The 19,183-nt window shown below is 32.4% G+C and overlaps 2 protein-coding genes across 2 annotated transcripts in view; one reads left to right on the forward strand and one right to left on the reverse strand.

Annotated features, from left to right (window-relative positions):
• On the forward strand, positions 1 to 13,241 carry LOC135130608 (radial spoke head 1 homolog). The gene is made up of 6 exons (XM_064058012.1): positions 1 to 45; positions 116 to 209; positions 262 to 427; positions 12,330 to 12,524; positions 12,574 to 12,792; positions 12,927 to 13,241. The coding sequence occupies exons 2-6, from the start codon at positions 147 to 149 to the stop codon at positions 13,196 to 13,198; spliced, it is 915 nt and encodes a 304-aa protein (XP_063914082.1). The 5' UTR covers positions 1 to 45; positions 116 to 146; the 3' UTR covers positions 13,199 to 13,241.
• Positions 13,195 to 19,183, reverse strand: part of LOC135130617 (RNA-binding protein 42) — a 19,933-nt gene continuing 13,944 nt past the window's right edge. The window contains exon 4 of the mRNA XM_064058021.1: positions 13,195 to 13,406. Coding sequence (XP_063914091.1) covers positions 13,273 to 13,406 — 134 coding nt within the window. The 3' untranslated portion in view covers positions 13,195 to 13,272. The remainder of the gene's footprint in view (positions 13,407 to 19,183) is intronic.

A 19,183-nucleotide genomic window follows, 5' to 3' on the forward strand; every position in this document is an offset into this window, starting at 1 on the left:
CAAATAAGTACAACGACAGCTTCGGATCCAGTTTCCTTTCGCCAGGTAAGTGAGTATCTAAGGAAAATAATGTAATGGATATATAACGCCATTAATACTAATCAAGCAACCGTAGCGTTGGCGTTATTACGTAAAACTGAATAAAAATGTCAGCTGAAGACGCAGCACCTGAAGGAGCTAGAGAGGGACCAGAACCGTATCCTTACGGAGTACTTTAGCAGATAATAAATTATTTAAAATGCCAAACATTTTTCTTTTTAGAGATACGAAGGAGCAAGGGATGATCAGCTAGATCGGCACGGATTTGGTAGAGCTGTGCTTCCTAATGGTGATATTTACGAAGGTTTTTATAACCATGGAAAACGCCACGGAAAAGGATTGTATGTTTTTAAAAATGGAGCTAGATATGATGGCGATTGGAAAAATGGTAATTGCTTATTAATTAATAACCTAACAAACAAGCTGACAGAATTTTATGTTTCTAAGGCATTCAAATATATACGTATAGGTACAGAGGATAGTGCCTTTATATTTTCTCATTATTAATTGTAATCTTAAAAACCGTAAAAGACTTGAAGAAGTAGGTTAAATTACACAAAAGTTGCACTATTTTCTGCCGATGGAAGATCAAAAACTTGGGCTGTAATTATTCAGTTTTTAAAAATTGCTTTTATTTATTTTTATTAGAAAAAATGACTTAAGTTCTAGAGATATTTCTTTTAAGACGCAACCCTCGATTGATTTTTTTTTCTTATACCTATATACTATGATAGATTTTTTACGTATGTGAATAGGGATGAGTGAACTTCTGTCTAAATAACTTTAATTACATTTTATTTTATTATATAATTAATTAAAAAAAATTGACTAATAAGTCCCACCAACATTTTGATGACGTCCCCTCAAAATTTTCTACATTAAACGTTATTTATATTTCATAAAATAATATGCTCCCAAACTTGTGGTTTATAAATCCGCCTTGAGTGCTCTCCAAAGCATCCAAATTTGCGCAAAAAAACCCATTGTATAACAACATTTTATAAGCAACGGTGAGCACAACGATTCGGCCGACCTCGGACTTGCAATGCGAAAACGATTCCGCGTACGATCTCCTCATGGACCTCCTTTTTTTCTTAGACTGTTGCTGCTATGTCTGTTTCCATGTATGGAGGTTGTTACAATTAAAATGTAGCAAAATAAAATTTTATAATTTTTCAAAGAAAAGTGATTTTTTGTACTGTACTTCCGAGGCGAGGGAAGTTCTGTTCAAATAATCTTCCACCAATTTTTTTTATTGACTAAATCGGGCACGATTTACCCCATTTTCTGAAAAATTCGAGAATGCAGTAATGTTACGGCCGCCTATATTTAATAATAATAAAATAAGCATTATCGTAAAAATAACTACAAAATAACATTCAGAATGTTTTGCGGAGGCATTCTTTTGATATATAAACCTAAACAATCGAAATTAAGCATGTACTAATAACATATTTCTTCTACCTAATTATTTGCTTTAAATATACAGATTTGATATCAGTGTCTGTGCGGACTCCGTGGCGCAGAAGCTGCGGGGCTTTTACTTACGTCACTGCATAGAATGCTTCTTTACCTCTACTTTAACAGTCCACACATATCTTCTAGGGGTTGGTTGTCATAAAATAAATAAATAAAATTCGCAAAATAATTTTTTTAATTTTTTAAAAAAGCTGTATTTTGTTCCAAATCTGTTCAGAGGCGAGGGAAGTTGTGTCTGAATAGGTTTAAATCTATTTTTTGTTGTAAATTACTTTACAAGTTACATAAAAAAGTGCCTCCTAGAATAATTTCGTCAAGTAGGTATTACCAATTTTTGTTTAAAATGTGAAATAGTCTGTTATGATGTTATAACAATATTTTGTTTGGGCGACACTGTTTGTTGGTTAGTTGCAGCATATGTTTAAAACTAAAATAGCCGCATAAAACAAGGCGGTGTCCAATAAAAAACATAAATTTAAATGTTCATTTAAAAATAATAATAATTAGAATTTACAAAAATGCAACATTCTACTCTTTTGAGGAAAATTCTAAAACTAGAGCAGCTTTCAACACAAAAGGGTACAGGTGGTGGGAGTGCGCAGAACATTGTTTTGGTTTGGCCTTACAAATATCGTGCAAGCAGTGGCAGCGGCGATGAATATTTCGATTTTGAAATATTAAAATATTATTGCGGTTAATAAAAATATCACTTTTCTATTTTATTAGCGTTGACATTAGAAAAAGAATTTAAACAATTATTAGTGCTGTATTTGATGTATGAGTTGAATAAAAAAGTAAGTAAAAGAAGTAAAAAGGTAATTTTTAGTGAGCAATAATTACTGTTAAATTACGGTACAGTCGAAGCTCTAGTTATAAACGACAATTGACCCTTTTCCTGTAAGATCGTAAAACTTCCATAGTGACTTTTCGTGCGCACGCATCTTCAAAACCACGTTGGAAATTGTATCCGGCACTCCGGCAGCAGAGCAAAGGCCTGTGACAACAAACCGCTTTGACAGAATGCAACCGGCTACACATGCGTAATCTGTCGCTCATTGGTTAATTTAAACTTGGCACTCCAAAAATCTGACTTCGCCTGCGCGATGTTGTCTCACTCTGTGTCATTGGAATTTATATAATGTCTACTCACTTTGCTTACAGGAAAAGGGTCAATTATGCTAGAATACGAACTGCGATTATTACTTCAATGTTAAAGACAGAAAACGTTAAGCCTTATTATAATCCGACTTTACGGTATCGATAAATTGTGCCAGAAAATTAAAAACCATATAATTATAGTCATAGGTTGCTTATTCTCAGAGTTTTAAGCCCGCTTTTATCTAAAGATTTAACTGTTGCTTTAAGACTAGTCGACTATAAAATAGTATATGATACTGGTTTATAATGAGGGATTCGTGAAATTTTTTACTCATGCTATAATCCCTCACATTATAAACTCGTTTAATAATTAAAAATACCAAATTTTGTGTGATAGATTATCATAATTTATTGTTACGTAAGTCTATTTTTTTACCAAACAAATAAATTTATTTTTATTAAATGGTTGTCTGTATTCTTTTGTGAAAATTGCTCTATTTTTAATTGTTTTTGAAAGAAATGTAACTCAGCCGAAACTCCCTTCTCAATACATCGATGTTACGCCACTGCTAGCCCGACTACAAGTCGCGCATCTTAAGCCCCGCCCCTGTACCTTTTTGTGTTGAAAGCTGCCTGAGTTATTTCAAAAAGTTTGGATTACTCACCGCACATTTTTTTTTTTTTAATAAACCATTTAACATTTTTTTTTACGAAAATTATAAACAACGCGAGTATGGCTCCCAAAGTAATTAATACATATGCTTTCAAGGATAAGGGTTAAAGTCAAAAATTATATTATCTTGAAATTTGATTTTTATAATATAACCTCACTTTATGAAAGTTCGTATGTACCTATAGGATAATTCTGTAAAAATGTGGAAGTCTATTGGTACACAAAGCAGTAACAAAGAAGCAGGTACTTACCTCTAAGATGTCCCAAAAACTGTATTTCAAAAAATATATATACTAACACATTTTGACACACATATTCTTCCAAAGTTCTCCCACCATTTCTCATTTCCTACCAATCACATATAAGACCGCCTAATTTAAAATATGGATGTGTGGCTTCGTTATGCCATCGCAAAATTGATACAGAAGATTTAAATCGGGATTTCTAGCAACAAGAGATTCTATTTTCCTTTTTAACTTTTTCCTAAATTCACCTGGAAGATTTTTTAATTGAGTCACAGTACTTTGAAGTTTTGCCAAAGCGTCATACAACTTTAAAATTTCAGATTGTAAATAAACTATATTTTTCGATCATTTTTGACATTTTTGATCGTCTGCTAGTACACGGGGAATCAGAAATATATGTAGCTATAAATCCAACGCAAACTGGAAGATGAATTCTTGATGCTATGACAGATACTTCCCATAGTCCACTGCTTTAAGCTTTAAATTTTATAGATTTCAAGTATACAAGCGTCAAATTACTTTGAAAATCAACAAAAATACTTTTCACATAGTACACAACTTTCACAATGTGAAAGGTTTTTGTTTTAAATCATTAGTTTCTGTGGTTTCTCTTTACAGAATTTTGCATTTTAAAAGTAACAGGTACTGTATACGAAGTTATGCAACTTGTAAAAAACAAACTATGCTACATGAACCTTATTTTATCTTTTTACTTTCCGAGCGTAAGCTCAGGAAGTATTATAATCCAGTCGATGTTCATCGGGCGATTGGCTACTTTCACATTTTCTCGGTGTGAGTACGAAAAAAGAGGTCTCCCATTTCCGTCTGTCTGTCTATTAATTTTAAATGTATGTTACGAATATCGTGTAGATGGTAAAACGCTCACCAAACTTGGTCTAATTATCCCCACCAACAAAGTGATGATATTACCTCAAAATAAATTTTAAGTTTTAAATTTTGCATTGATTTTTGTAAAATAACATAGGTGTAGTTTATGAATTCGTGTTGAGTTCTTTTCGAGACATCCAGATTTTTCGAAAAACCATCAACATTGTATAACAACTTTTGCAATTTAACTTTGAAGCTGCAAAACCAAATGCTATGACATTTTGCAAACGTTTTAAGATTGTCGCAAGGATGGTAAATCTGTTTACCTCTTTTTAAAAAATTGATAACGTCATTTCAAAATTTTCTCCAATAAATTCGATCTAAAATATGCAAAATATTACGACTCTATGCTTGTGCCTTATCAATGCATTCATAGTTTTTATAATTAGTTATACAGGGTGATTAAATAAAAATAATGAATGAGACAATGTATTGATCACATCAAGAACGGCTCGCCCGATTTTTCCGAAAACTTCACTATACAATATTGTTGTTAGTATTACAGTGCACCTATTCAAATTGATATGTATACATATCCTTGCTAAAATGTTGTTGACATCATAACAAAATTTTGTTATGAAAAAACTCACTTGAAACAAACGCATAACATGCTTTTTATCTGTACTTTAACAATTCGCAAAATTAAATTTTATACAGGGAAGCGGGAGGTTCTGTCAAAATAACTTTAGATCATGGAGATAGAATAAGAAGAGGGTATAGATAAGTTTGAAAAGCTGCCTGGTACCGCGATTTCGACTAGGGCATAAATGGCTCTTCCAGCTCTTCGAAAAACTGGCTGCTTGAGTGGCGTGCTTGAAAGCGTTTACCGGGTTCTGGGCATGACATACAAAAATAATTTAGTAACATAGAGTATAAAAGCAGTAGCACTAAAATTTATTTGAATTTTTATGTTGCCATAGTTTTGCTTTTATTCCATAATTAAGCAAATAGTATGACGTCTGACCGCATTTTAAACCAAATGGCCCGACCGCTCCCGATGTAGCACGAAAAGGGTCATAAATGGCTCTTCGTTGGACCTCTTTTGCAGGCATATCTTTAACATTGGTATAATGATGCATGGTTCCTCCTGTCATTCTACCATGTTTTACATCAAATTTTCTTCATCTTTCTTAAAAATATTAAACAAACAATGGAAAATAAGGGAGAAATAACTTTTCAAGTAACCACCACAAGATTCTTATGCAGCTTGAGCAAATATTTCTTGTCCATTCGGCGAACTCATTGATATATTTAATGTAAGTTGACCCCATATTCACTCTGTTTTCAAATAAAGGTTTTGTTTACGCACAAGTGAATAATTCTTGATTTTTTGTTAAATTTCGTATCTTAAACCTCGTGAAATATGTTGGTAATGATGTGCACCCACCGATACTTGGTATTAGGGGGTTTAGGTGGAGATCCATGTGGTTTTGTCAGTTAAATTTGATAGAACTATTAGGTTAAGCACACATTTATAGATAGTGTTTCAGAGTAAATTTGAAGCAGTGGCGGCTCGTCATATGAGGCAAGTGAGGCGGCGCCTCACAGCATATATCTTAAGAACAGATTGATTTAATTTATAATTAAAAAAGAGCTTTCAATGCATTTTTAGTTACAAAAATATGTTGAAATGGTAAATCTGTAGATTATTTTTTATTTTTTACACTTTCTGCGGACATTTTCCGTTGAATACTGTACGATTTATGCCCCGAATTCTTTAACTGAAGCGGCCAGAGCGTCGGTTCACTTGAGCCAATGAAGCCCAATCACAGACACGGATTTCCATGACTCAGCTGCTATACTCCTATACATGAATTCGCTCGGAACTGAGGCGATATCTTCGATGCTTCTCGGCCAATTTCGGCGGACCCATTAAACCATTTTCCCATTTATTTTACAGAATGGAAGGGGTGCAGGGTGCGTGGGTAATTAGCATTAACGTGAATAAAAGTCCAGGAGTTGGTGTTTCGTATTTTTGTCTCTTTCATAGGTACAGTGTACAGGTGAGTGAAAAATGAATCCCGAGTACGATATTTGTCACGTTGCTTCTTGAAACGCCGTTTTCACGACGAGCCGAGTTAGAACGTCGGTAAATTTTGCTAAATATCGAACAGTCAAAACCGTTAACTTCCATTGATAAGCGACAATGTCATCAGTACTCCAGGTCTTTTAAACCAGCCTGGTACGAAACATAAACGGCTCTGCCGTAGCCGTAATATTTATGCTGAAAGTCTATATTGTTGGCCGTGTCTACTCTTAGGCAATGTAAAAAACACATGGACGACGTCTCCGGGATATAACGATTTAAAGGATTTCATTCGAAGTGCAAAGTTACACAAAAGTTCCAAAGTACACATTAAAAATTTCATGGGCTTAAAAGATTTAAAAAGGAACACAACTATTGCCGAATCCCTCCAAGAAAGTGCTAGTTTAAACAAAATTTTGACTAAAAAAAACATTGTTGATTAAATGTGTTATGGGTGTTAATATTATTATTACTATTATTAGGACCCACTATTGACTGGGAAATGAACGGTATTCAGGCAAGACTTCTATCATTACTAACTACTAAGACCAAGTAATACGCATTAATCACATTAATTTAATTAATTTTATTATTGATAATATTATTGTCAAACTTCTATCATCGCCTCACCACATCAGACAGTCACGAGCCGCCACTGATTTGAAGTATTATCAATGCTACAAAAACCGCGTAGTGCAGAAGAAGCGCAAAATGTTAGTTAAGTGTATATACAAACTATAAAGATAAATGAAAATGAGTGGTACATTTTTAATCTTTAGATTGCTGGGTTCGCCCCAGACTTTTGATTTTTATTTCCATTTCTAACTAGCTCTAGCCCAAAGAGAGAGAAAAAAAAGACAAACAACTATTAGTGTGAAATCATTCCATTTGTTACACTCTCGAACTAGTGATGCATGACTGTCACACTGATACAACACTTTGTTATTTTTTTTTATGTCTTTCCTCTTTTAACCAACTTCAAAATTATTCTAAAAAGACTAAACACTTGACTTCTGTACAATTTGATACATTTAGGGACTAATTAATTAATGCCCTAACCTACGATGGATTTCGATGGGCTTAAATAACTTCGATAAAGCTACAAATTACAGTAAAGTCCAACTGACAAGATATTAAATTCAAAGCCACATCTAGACCACTCTAATTGACGAATATGAATGTATCCTGGAATTGAAAAAAATCGCCATCAATGATTTTTTTTTATTTCTATCACATAAGTCGTGTTCGTCCTAAATTTAGTGTCGTGTCAAACCTAATAGCTATTTATGTCACAAGGTCCGAAAGTGAAGCACGATATGACGAACGTGAATAAACAGCAAGACCCAAACATCCGAGCGACGCGAGGAAATGAGTAATCGATGCCATGTGATTGTCAGCGTGTAAGCTGCCTTTTTTAAAATATTAGCTATATTTATTATTTAGGGCTGTTATGTGAAATGGGCAAGAAATGAACTCGGCTGAAGCTCAATAATAATACTCAGTTGTAAAACGATAGCTTGTAGTAAAAATCGATTATTTCTTTATTATGTTATTGTTTGAAAGTTGATTTAATCGGAATGATTCTTAGCTTAATCTTAATTTCAAATTTTTCAAGGGTCCATTTTTTGTGAAGGTAGTTTTAAGTATTAACACTTCTTTTTAAAGTTGCTCATAGTTACACAAAAAAGTATTTACGTGAAGTTAGTCGTCATATTTTTTGCATGATTTGCATTTCAAGCTAAAAAAGTGCTAAATGTTGTTTTGCATATTTTAGACGTAATAACTGAATAGTTTTCTAGCTTCCTAAATAGTTAACCCATCTACTACATTATTAATAAGCATTCACGTTCGGTAGAAGTAGCTGACAGAAATTTTTCTGTGGTTAAGTTGCAATCTTAAGATCACTAGAAACTAAAGATTGGTATCAACTGTCTAATTTTCTAATTCAAATGTCAAATCTGACTTGTGTGGAAAAAAACAAAGTTTTTCTAATTTTAACACGCTTCGTTTCAAGAAAATCCCTAAATACAGCGTGGAAACAATTTTCACAAAAGTAGTCACAAGAAAGCCCATTTTAAAGGAAAAGAGACAAGAACTATTTCGTGGTTATCAAAAAATTGCAGAGAAAAGGGACAACGCTTGAGTAAAACAGAAACAGTTAAACTGGTGGCAGAAATATTTTCCGTAAAGTTCGCTGGTGTTGTCGAGTGCTTTTCGAATTTTAAAATAATACCAATACAATGGCGCCGGTGCCGTTAATTTTATAATCAGAATCAGAAAGACGACTGCGCAGATTTATATACATACACCTACATACTTTGTTGGTTCCGCTCTACAATTGGTTTTTAAGTTTTATATTATAATCGTTATTGTTTTGTAAGAGGGAAAACACTCGGCTTTGAGAATAATTGTACGTAATACACGTATAAATTTAGGTTTCCGAAGGCAAAGTTTTTCACATTTTAAACACATAGCTACCACGCTACCAGAATCAAATTACTAGGGCGGTATCTCCAATTGCGTGATAGTGGTGAAGATTTACTTTTCATTTTCTTGAATAAGACATGGATATACCAAAACGGATCTATGGTAAAATTGTGGATCCATGATGATGACATCAAATCTTGCCCTCCTAAAAAAACTAGTGAAGGGAAAAGATTCACAATTTTACATGCGGGTTCCTCTTTGGGCTTTTAGAGGGATGTGATTTTCTCCTTGGTTCAAAAATAGATTCAGCAGATTACCACAAAACCATCACATTTTCGATGTTTGACATTTACTTACTTACATGTCACATTTTTGATACCTACTTTCTGACGTTCCCGTTATACATTATACACTAGAACAATTATGTCCGCAGTTACACAGCTTAAAAAAAAAAGTTACCAAATTTAGTTACATCTACCGAACGTGAATTCCTTATATGTCAATCTATAAAGATTACCTTATCAACACAAATTAGGAATTTCACAAAATATTTACTGTTAAAGACAATCAATTCTGGACAAAGGTGATATCTCGTTACACTAGTACCTGGAGCGGCTTAACCCCTTGCCTTAGATCCAGTCCAAACTAGTAAGAACAGCGATTGTTAACATTTATACTATTCCAGCGATAGATTGGAAAATTTTGAATTCACAATCGCCAACCGGAGAATCCAAAATATACTAACATTATACGCTTAAAGCAGTTAAAGAGTTGTAGTTTAAGTTGGCAACCAACGTTCCTTTTCCCGCGCAACGAATTTCCTACGCCTCTATGCCTGCGCCAGTCGGCCGGTTTCGTTTAACCTGTGTTTTGGTCGATCAGCTAATTGACGTTAATTTAAAATTTTGGTTCAAAAAGTTAAAAAGTGTGTTTTTTGCGTTTAGTGTTTGTGTTTTTTTACTTGTTTTGATTTGTTAGGTATGATATTATAGACCTTTGTGCTGTTTTTTGTATAGTGGCTGAAGTTTGGACATTTTAGGTTAAGTTGTTTGTGTCAAAAAACGTTTCATATGGACCCCATGAAATACGAATAAAATTCATAATTACGCAAGAATGAGTTGTTGATTTATTCCCTGCAATCATTATATACCATTATATTTTGTAGCCCTCTTCAACCCGATGCAGTATGACTGTTGACAACATCGTGGCACAGAAAATGATTGCCAATGCGTATTCATTTTTCAAGAAGGAAATTTTTAATTTAAGATGCCATACAGAGGTTGTTACTTCAATATAAAGTACGTAATGTTATTCGAAGTGTATGTTCCAGTATAGATAATATTGTCTGTTGGAAATAAATTGTGTTATTATTAAAAGTAATTTTACGTCGTTCAACATTATTTTCAAATCTCCTTATATTTCAAATAAAGCGCCTTTGGCACTACTTTTTACAGCGGTCTATTTGGTGACTTTTCTGTCAGCTAATCTATCGGTGGAAATACTATACATAAATTTTTGCTGTCCTTTTTAAGTTATAATTAAAGTCCATGCAAATGTTTGGATACATACGTGAAACTAAATAGCACAAAAAACAGACGTAATAAATAAAAGTTCGACAACAGCAGAAGTTCACATCGCAAAAAATTGTATAACAAAGCTACATTTCGAGATACGACTTTGTGAAATGTTATTCATTTAAATACAACAATATTATGTTATAATTTTTAATAACTTGTTTCTTTTAGTATTGCGCAACCGGTAAAATTTTGTACCTACATGAATACTAATATTGTTTAAATTATTAAAATAATGTTTACTTAATAATCTAAAGTGAGGTGAATGTGTTCTGCATTAAATAAGTATTAGATAGGTATCTGTGAGATTGGAGATAATGTCATGCCTAAATGGGTGAATATCACCGCGGATCAGAGTTAAGGTGCTAGATTAGTAAACGCCCGACCTGGACCGGAGTTGAGGTTTGCCGATATAGAATACATACTTAAGTGCCGCAGTGGTAGCATAACTTTTATAATTTGTTTTATTGTTGTTAATCGGGTGAGGGTATCTCGACAACACTATATTTCAATTTATAGTGTACAGTTTTATCATATATATTTAACTAAATAATAATATAACAAGTTATTTTATTTTTTTAAATGCAAATGTTTGAAAACAGTTTTTTACATGTAGTATGTTCAACAATACGGTATTTTTTCCTAAAAAATGAACAAATTTGTATGTTTAATTTTATAATTAACAACTATTGTATATATAAAAAATTTACACCTGGAAATTAACGATATAACAGAATTTTCAAAAACAAACACATTTTTTTTGTTCAAGATTTTTAATATCAACTTCGAAACCCTGTTATGATTGTACAAGTTTTTCCTACATGTGACTCGTATGTAAAGCTTGTCTTTGGAACTCGTAAGTTTATTGACTATAACAGCGGTTTATTTAAAATGGGTGAGGAGTTGTAACTCCCATATTTTTTTAAAGTATGTAAAATTTGATTTAGAAAAAAACTCTTGCTAACGAAATTGGTTTGTTGCATGTTTAATCTAAATTGTTGGTTTTTTCATGATAAACAGAAAATATGTCAACAAAAACATTCGCTTAGACTTCATTTCTTAGTTAACACTGACATGAAAAACTTCGCATCGAGTTTTCTTTTTTATTGAAATAGCAAATATCAAAATAATTTAGGTTCGGTTCTGCTCTTTGGAGTAGCATTGAGGCAAAAAAGGTGATGTTAAGTTGTTAATATCACATTATCTGGGTTAATTAAAAATGAAACATATCAATAATATCCACTAAATACATCATTTCTGAAAGTGAAAAACCGATCTTGTTAGAACGAGTTTTTTCAATCTTTTATAAGGAGAAAATGGTGCTCATTATGGTCCCAAGTAACTAGTTTTTTGCTACATGGATTCGAATTTTCATGCTTTTAGAAAAAAAAGGGCGTTACAACTCGTGAGATTTCCTTGTTAGACGAAACATTTTCTGAAAATAAAAGCTACATTGTAATTTTAGAAAGCGACAAATTTCAGTTTATTTAGATTTCCTTAAAAGGAAATAACAAATTAACATAATAATATAATCCAAACGAATAATTTTTCTGTGAAAGTTTAATAGTTTCTAACATAATTGAAAACTAAACTTAGAAAGATATACATCCTTTGTTATTTAATTGATAATCCCACGTTCTATTCTAACCAGTCATGTTTTTATTATTTTAAGAAGAAACCAGTTTAGCATAAGATATAATAGTAAATAAACTGTCTGAAATTTCAAAAATACGTTAACGTAGGGTAAATAATAAAAACTTTCTCATTTAAATCCAATTTGCAACTCTTTAGTCCCACTAATCTTTTATATTGAACATGACTCTTCGGAGAAACGTGGCTAAAAATCCTCACCAACTCTAATGTGAAATCTGTGTTCCCAGGTTTAAAATACGGTAATGGCGAATTTATTTACCCCGACGGCACTAGATACGTCGGCGAGTGGAAACGCGATTTTAAACAAGGCAAAGGAATCTATTATTACGCTAACGGAGACACTTATGAGGGTAGTTGGTACAAAGGACTAAGACATGGATACGGCACTTACATACACAAATCAGTTAATGTAATTCACACCGGTAACAAGCTTTTAACACCCTAAAGACCCAATATAATTTGGCCTATTAGGAAATTGGAAAGAAGGCAGAATGGAGGGACCGGGGATTCTCGACTACGGCTGCTATAAATATCACGGAAAATTCGAGAAAAATCTTCCCAAAGGACCTGGCTGTTTCGTCTTCGAAAACAACAAATACATGCAACATGGATTTTACGTGAACTTGAGGAACCCCGCATTTGACTATGTGGGCGCCGATAAGCTGGCTCTCGACGATACGAATTTAGACAGTAAGACAATACGTCAATTATTAAATTATTATGAGAGACGATTATATCTATGTAATTCCACTGCCCCAGTGCTTGACATATCGAATTTAACACAGCGAGCAAAATGTGTTGGTTAAACAATGCAATTTTTGCAGGTCCAGAGTACCGCGGAAACCCCAGAGGGATTGTTCCGTTGTGGAGAGCGAGATCTGTTACATCGTTCAAAGAGGAGCTTTTACCACCAGAACCCTTAGATTTACCTATAGTAGATTCCCAACAAAGTCTTATGGATATCATTGGATATTTGCAACGTTTTGATCAAGACGCTGGAGCTGGTAAAGTAGAAGCTGAAGAGGAGCAACATTTGACTTCTCCTGTTACCGAGAAAGGAGACGCGGCAGAGGATTTCCAACTTCCTATTAATTAATTTCGAAAATTATTTATTGTTAACACATATATACATTTAAACTTGTGTGAGAATACATTCGATTTAGTACTAATTTACCTTCCGGACCCGGACGTCAACATGCTTATCAATGCAGCTTTCTCCTTTTCCTTTTTCTTCACTATGTCAATGCACCTGTTCCTCCAAGTACTTTTGCGTAATTTGATAGGTCTACTACCCACGTATCGGCCTGAAAGTAAAACACTTATTTTAGTATGCTAATATGTATTAAAGTTGTCGTGTATGTCAATAACTCGTGTCGTGATGTTCGTAACGTATTGCTCTTAACTTTATATTATTATATTAGTTTGCTAATAAATTCACTTTACTTTACATTGGAGGTTGATAAAATTTATACGCAGCAACACGACACGAGTTTTCCAACAACTGTACAATCGAAGGGGAAAATTCGGTCAACATTTTTAGCATTTTCTTATGAAATTTTTCACTGACGTTTGGGTTACGTATAAGATATCTTCGAGAGAATATTAGTCTAATATGGGGGTTGTGAGATGCGCCACATGCTGTAGTTTGCCGTTTGTGGAGCGTCGGAACGCCTCGCGTCATTTCCTCTGTTGCTCTTCCATGTGCCGAGACGTAACTGCTCTTCCAAGTAACGCAACAGGTCAGTCGTTTTCTCTACTTAATAGCCCGTTTAGGTGTAAATATTTTATGGTTACTGATGTCTATGTCTTGTTTAAATTTTTTTATTAAAACAAAATTAAACTTCAGAGAAGAGGACAATTTCGTAACTTACAAAATTAATTTAATTATTTAGCCAAATTTACGTTATTTAAATATCAGTATAAACAATAATTATGAAATATTTTTAGTCACGTAGAATTAAAATTTGAAATATGTTCATCTTGAACATAAAATGTTCGTCTATAAAGGAGGCTTTGATTTTTAGTTATTAAGCACTTAGCGAAATTCTATTTCATCTTATACGTATGTTATGATGCTGCGAACTTTGTCCGAGTTTTAAATCCTGACATTTTGCTCAGACAATAATAATTTTCAAAGATCATGTTAACGTTCAAGAATAAATTTGACCTTTACGCAAAAAATTAGTCAATCAATTAGTTAATGACTTAAAAACGTGCTTCCTACTTCGTATCTTGTGCCTATTTTTATTTTTTTGTAAATTATACAGATTGTTATTAATATAACATAAAAAAAGTTACTTCATTCGAAGTAAATAGTCAACCGTTTCGACAAAGACTGTCCTGAAAAGTTTAGTTCATATTTTAACTACTCATAAATAATTTATAATAATATTTATAACAAATTTGTATCTCTAACTGATAACTTTAAAAAAATTAATGACCAAAGTTGAAAGAAATTTAAATTCGCAGAGAAAATGTTGTGAAACTCGTCAACATTTAATTTGTCAAAATAAAATAACAGAAGTCATAGAAGTAAATCAGTCAAAAGTGTGTACAAAATTTTATTCCAAAGTGTAAAAGTAAAAAAATAAAATTTCGGTATAATGAACATCAGTTTACTGAAAACTGTATCGGTTTTTCCAAAAATTAGGTTCAAAAGCTTCGTAGCCGTAAAATATAAGCAAATTTGTTATAAAGTATGACGATGAAATAACAAAATTTATTAATTTTTAAGACGAATTAGCTCAAATAATTAATAAAAACAAAACAGTTCCAGTTACTGCCAAAATGCACAAGGAATGTGTTTATGTTGCCAACATCATTATTTTAAAAATAAATTTCATGCCCTACTAGAGGGCTTTTTTCGATCATATGGCATTTCAATCAAAACTTTAAGGCTTTCATTTTATGCTATTCTAGTAGAAATAATGCGAAGAGGTGTAATGATTTAAAAAAGAAAATGTGAAATTGTTTCTAAACCTAAGTATTATAGGTACTGTTGGAATTACTTTACTTAACAGATAAGTGATGATAACCTAAATTTTTACTCCACTAAAATGTGGCTAAACTCATTACTGAGTCTGGCTTCCAATATACAGATCTCCTGAAAATCTTGATATAAACGACATTTCGTTGTCACAAGTCTGTCTTCGACTTTACTTTTATGCAAAAATTTATACTTGTGCAAAAAGAGAAAACCTTTTTTCAAGAAGAAACTATGCAGGTATAAACACTGTAAGTAAAGTTGTCTTTTTTCTTACAACTGCTTTTGAAAATATAGGTTTTTAATCGTGCAAACATTTGTTCAAAATTGAAAAGTTGATTTATGGTCGTTTATATAACCTTTCATTGTCATGTCATACCATTGAAAATAAAATGATTTAGAGCCGATCTTATATGTCACGGTTCGGGTGGCATTACTGCCTTACATTATTTTCGATCGCACAATATAGCCAACCGAAAAATTAGCAGCACCTCTAAAAATCGCAGTAATTTTATAACATGTTATAAATATAAAAAAAATCCGAATATGCTTTAGTTACGGCGGAAAAGTGAAAATGTTCTGTTTAATTTTCTATTAAAACTTATGGTTTTACATCTCCTATTTGTTTTTTTTTATATATTATAGAAAAGATCAAAGCTTTGCAAAATTTGTACACACACAAAGGAATAAACCATATAAATTCAAACACAAGCACTCCGAAGTTTGGGACATATAACAGAAAATAATTTTCAGCGGTTTGAATAAACAGTAATATGGACAAAATGATTAAAATAAATACATGTGCGACTGCCTCATGAATACAACGATTCTGCTGTAAGATGTGGAAACGAAATTAAGAAAACGCAGAATGTGTAGGTGATTCTTGATTCAGTATAACGTCGATAACGTGACATAAAGTCTTTAGTAAAGTTCGAATTCTTTAGAAAACCGTGAGAATAAATTGAAGCGAGGAATGAGCGAGCGCGAGGGGATAACATTATTAACTTAGCATTCAGCAATTTATTTATTACATTTTGAACCAATAATTTTGTAATAAATTTATAGCCGCTAGTGATTTGACTTTGATACATAGGACTTTTACGTGTGAATTTAAATAAATGGAATATTTGCTTCCCTAATTACCTTCCAAGGAGCTTGTAGGGGGAAAAGTTGTAAAGAATTAAGAGACGCTTTGAGAACTCCTCTTAATTTTCTGTTATTTTCATTTCGTTCGCATTAAAAAAAAAAATAAACCTCTGAAACATTCACCATTAACAGTCGCAAAGTTACCATATGAAATGCCGTTTAATTAATTTTTTAATAAATTTCACGAAATGTGTTTTTTTTTTAAATTATGAGTTATCGCATGACAGATTATAATTAATTTAAAATCAGGCTTTTGCTGTTGCTTGGACCTATCACGGCTAAATGCCATCGCAGAACTTTTTTATTTTAGAAAATAAATTTTCTAATTCGTTATGGTTCTCCACTACTTTTGTACTGTACTTGTGGTTTATGAATCCACCTTGATTTTTAAACATAAATATTTATTTACCAAAATGTTTCTTAGATAGTTTTCACGTATGAGCCAAGCAGGTCGGTGGCCGTGTGATTTAGGGCGCTGAATATGAGCAACTTGAAGTCTCCGCGTGTGAGTTTGAATCCCATCCTCATCGACATTGAATTTGTTTGAATGTTTGATTTTTGATGCGAAATATGTTCTGTCTAAATAAATTTAGACCAACTTTTTTCAGTTTTGCTCTTTTCCTTTACGAGTTTATTGTAGAATTATTAGGGAATAAAGTTTCACCTTTATTAAATTTAAGTGTAAAATCCTTTCAAGTCAAGGTATTGGCCAACCGTATATTTGTAATATACTCATATTTGATCTTTTATTTGTCACAATAAAAAAATTAAATAAAAAAAACAACCCGCAGCCAAAACAAAATTTTAGAAAAAACATCCTGTCGAACTCCATTAATAAGTATTGACTTTTCACTTCCATTCGTAAAAAATTAGTACAAATTAATTTTCGTTGTGTTATATAAAATTATTTTCAAACGAACCTCATTTTTGTTAACATAATATGGCACATGAACAAATAAAGAAAAAAAATGGAAAATTACTGTACATCTTAATTGGCTAATTAATGATCATGAAAAAATCCATTCCAAACTGAATAAAATACGAAAATTAATTAATTTCAGTCGCTTAATAAAAATATTCTAAAAATTAAAACCTTGTCCCGACTTTATAATTATCTCAGAAGAAAACAATTTCTTAAAGTAATAAATGCTTTTCAGTTATTTCAAATATTTCTTTAGAAATAAATTCACTCCTTGCACGAACTGCAAATTGAAATATTCCAGACAGCTACCAACCCAATATTTTATTGGAATGTTTCTACATAAAAACAAGTAAACATCAAACATATATTTCATTATCAATTTTCTCAAATGGAATTTTTCTTATTTAAATTCTGTTCCCACGCAAGTGTCGAGTTGAATGTACTCACACTCCAAAAAATATACGTACCAAACATTAGTCACTTCGCTTCCACAATTACTTTTTAAATTGATTTCAAATTGACAAGTTATTGGAAACGTTTATAAAATTTCAGTTCATTAAGCAAACGGAAATAATTACCAGTTATTTTTCTAAATACCGACACCGACAAAATGAAAAATGGCGGATGCGCCGTGCTACTAAATTAAATTAGAATACCAATAAAAATGGAAAGAAGAATAATTTGGCAGTCGTTTGCATCTTGAGTCACTCCTTTATTCCTCATTATAAATTTTTAATAATCCGGAGGTTGAAGCGAATTAATTTTCAGAGCGCAAACATCACGAAGCCTTCATTAATTAATTTCACCTTTAAATCGTAAATTTACTTTGATCAACACTTTCAGACTGTAAATGATTTCATTACGCTTAATTCTCTAGTGAAAAATTAGTAAGGCGACATCGAGTAAAGCAGTGTTGTTTATTACATAATTAAGTGTATATATATAAAAAAAGTAAAACAAACAAGCTGATGCGTAAAATAGGTGTACGCGAGGAGTCACGACGACAACAAAACATTTATTTCATACGACCTCTTGACATGTCCTTTGAACTCAAAAATAGCTACTATTAGCCTTATGACTTTTTGTTTGAAAGATACTGATTTATTTTTAGCAAACGGGTAAACAATTAACCACGACAGACAAAAAAATAACGATGCATTAAACTATAATTACACGATATAATGAGAAACGACAAGACCAATTTTTACAGAATATAATTAGATGAATGTTGAGCAAGCACGAGGAAACCAATTTTAATATAGCGTCTAGGTTGTAGTCATTAGAAAATGAGGTAGCTCGGTGGTTTTATTTCCATTTAACGCAACGAGCGTCACCAGCATAGGTAAATTTATTTTTAACCTAATCCGACATGCTAGTTGATTAGCCAAGTTGGTAACGAAACGAATCAAATCTAAACAGACAGTTAAAGCGGTCGAATTTCGTAAACAACGGAAGCTGGAACAATTTAGTTCCGTAAATTTGTTTACGAGAAAAATGGGTCATTTTGTGACTTTAAACAACGACCGATAAAGACAATTCAGTTATTTTTAGCTTCAGACGTCTGCAACAATTATTTCTGAAAAATCGGGGATAACCGAGAACCCACGACATTCAAGGAAAAATGGTGATCTCTGATCAGGCTTTATCAGAATGTGCGTCAGATTTTCGGAATTTTAAATAATTTTGATTGTTTTGATTATCTGATAGCCTTGTGTCACCTTGCTGTTTCAATATTACATATTTTGTAAGTTTTTATCTGTAAACGGTGGCTTTTAAAGGCCATCCTTCATGACTCAGTTGTTACTATACAGTTAATTTCAATACAGTGTGTTTACGAACATTTTGATTTTATCAAAATGTGAAGGTAGCGGAAAATTATATGACATAATAACCGATTAAGAAAACGCAACTTTTCCATTCGTCATGCACCACCAAAATTTTTAAAAACTGCCGGTTACAAGACGTAATTATGAATCCTAAATAAATGATCGTCTGCTTCCTTATAACATTAAAAATATTATTCGAACTTG

The sequence above is a fragment of the Zophobas morio genome, unplaced genomic scaffold (genome assembly GCF_036711695.1).
Source record: "Zophobas morio isolate AGI-343-1 ecotype UQ-CSIRO unplaced genomic scaffold, CSIRO_AGI_Zmor_V1 ptg000002l, whole genome shotgun sequence".
NCBI lineage: Eukaryota > Metazoa > Arthropoda > Insecta > Coleoptera > Tenebrionidae > Zophobas > Zophobas morio.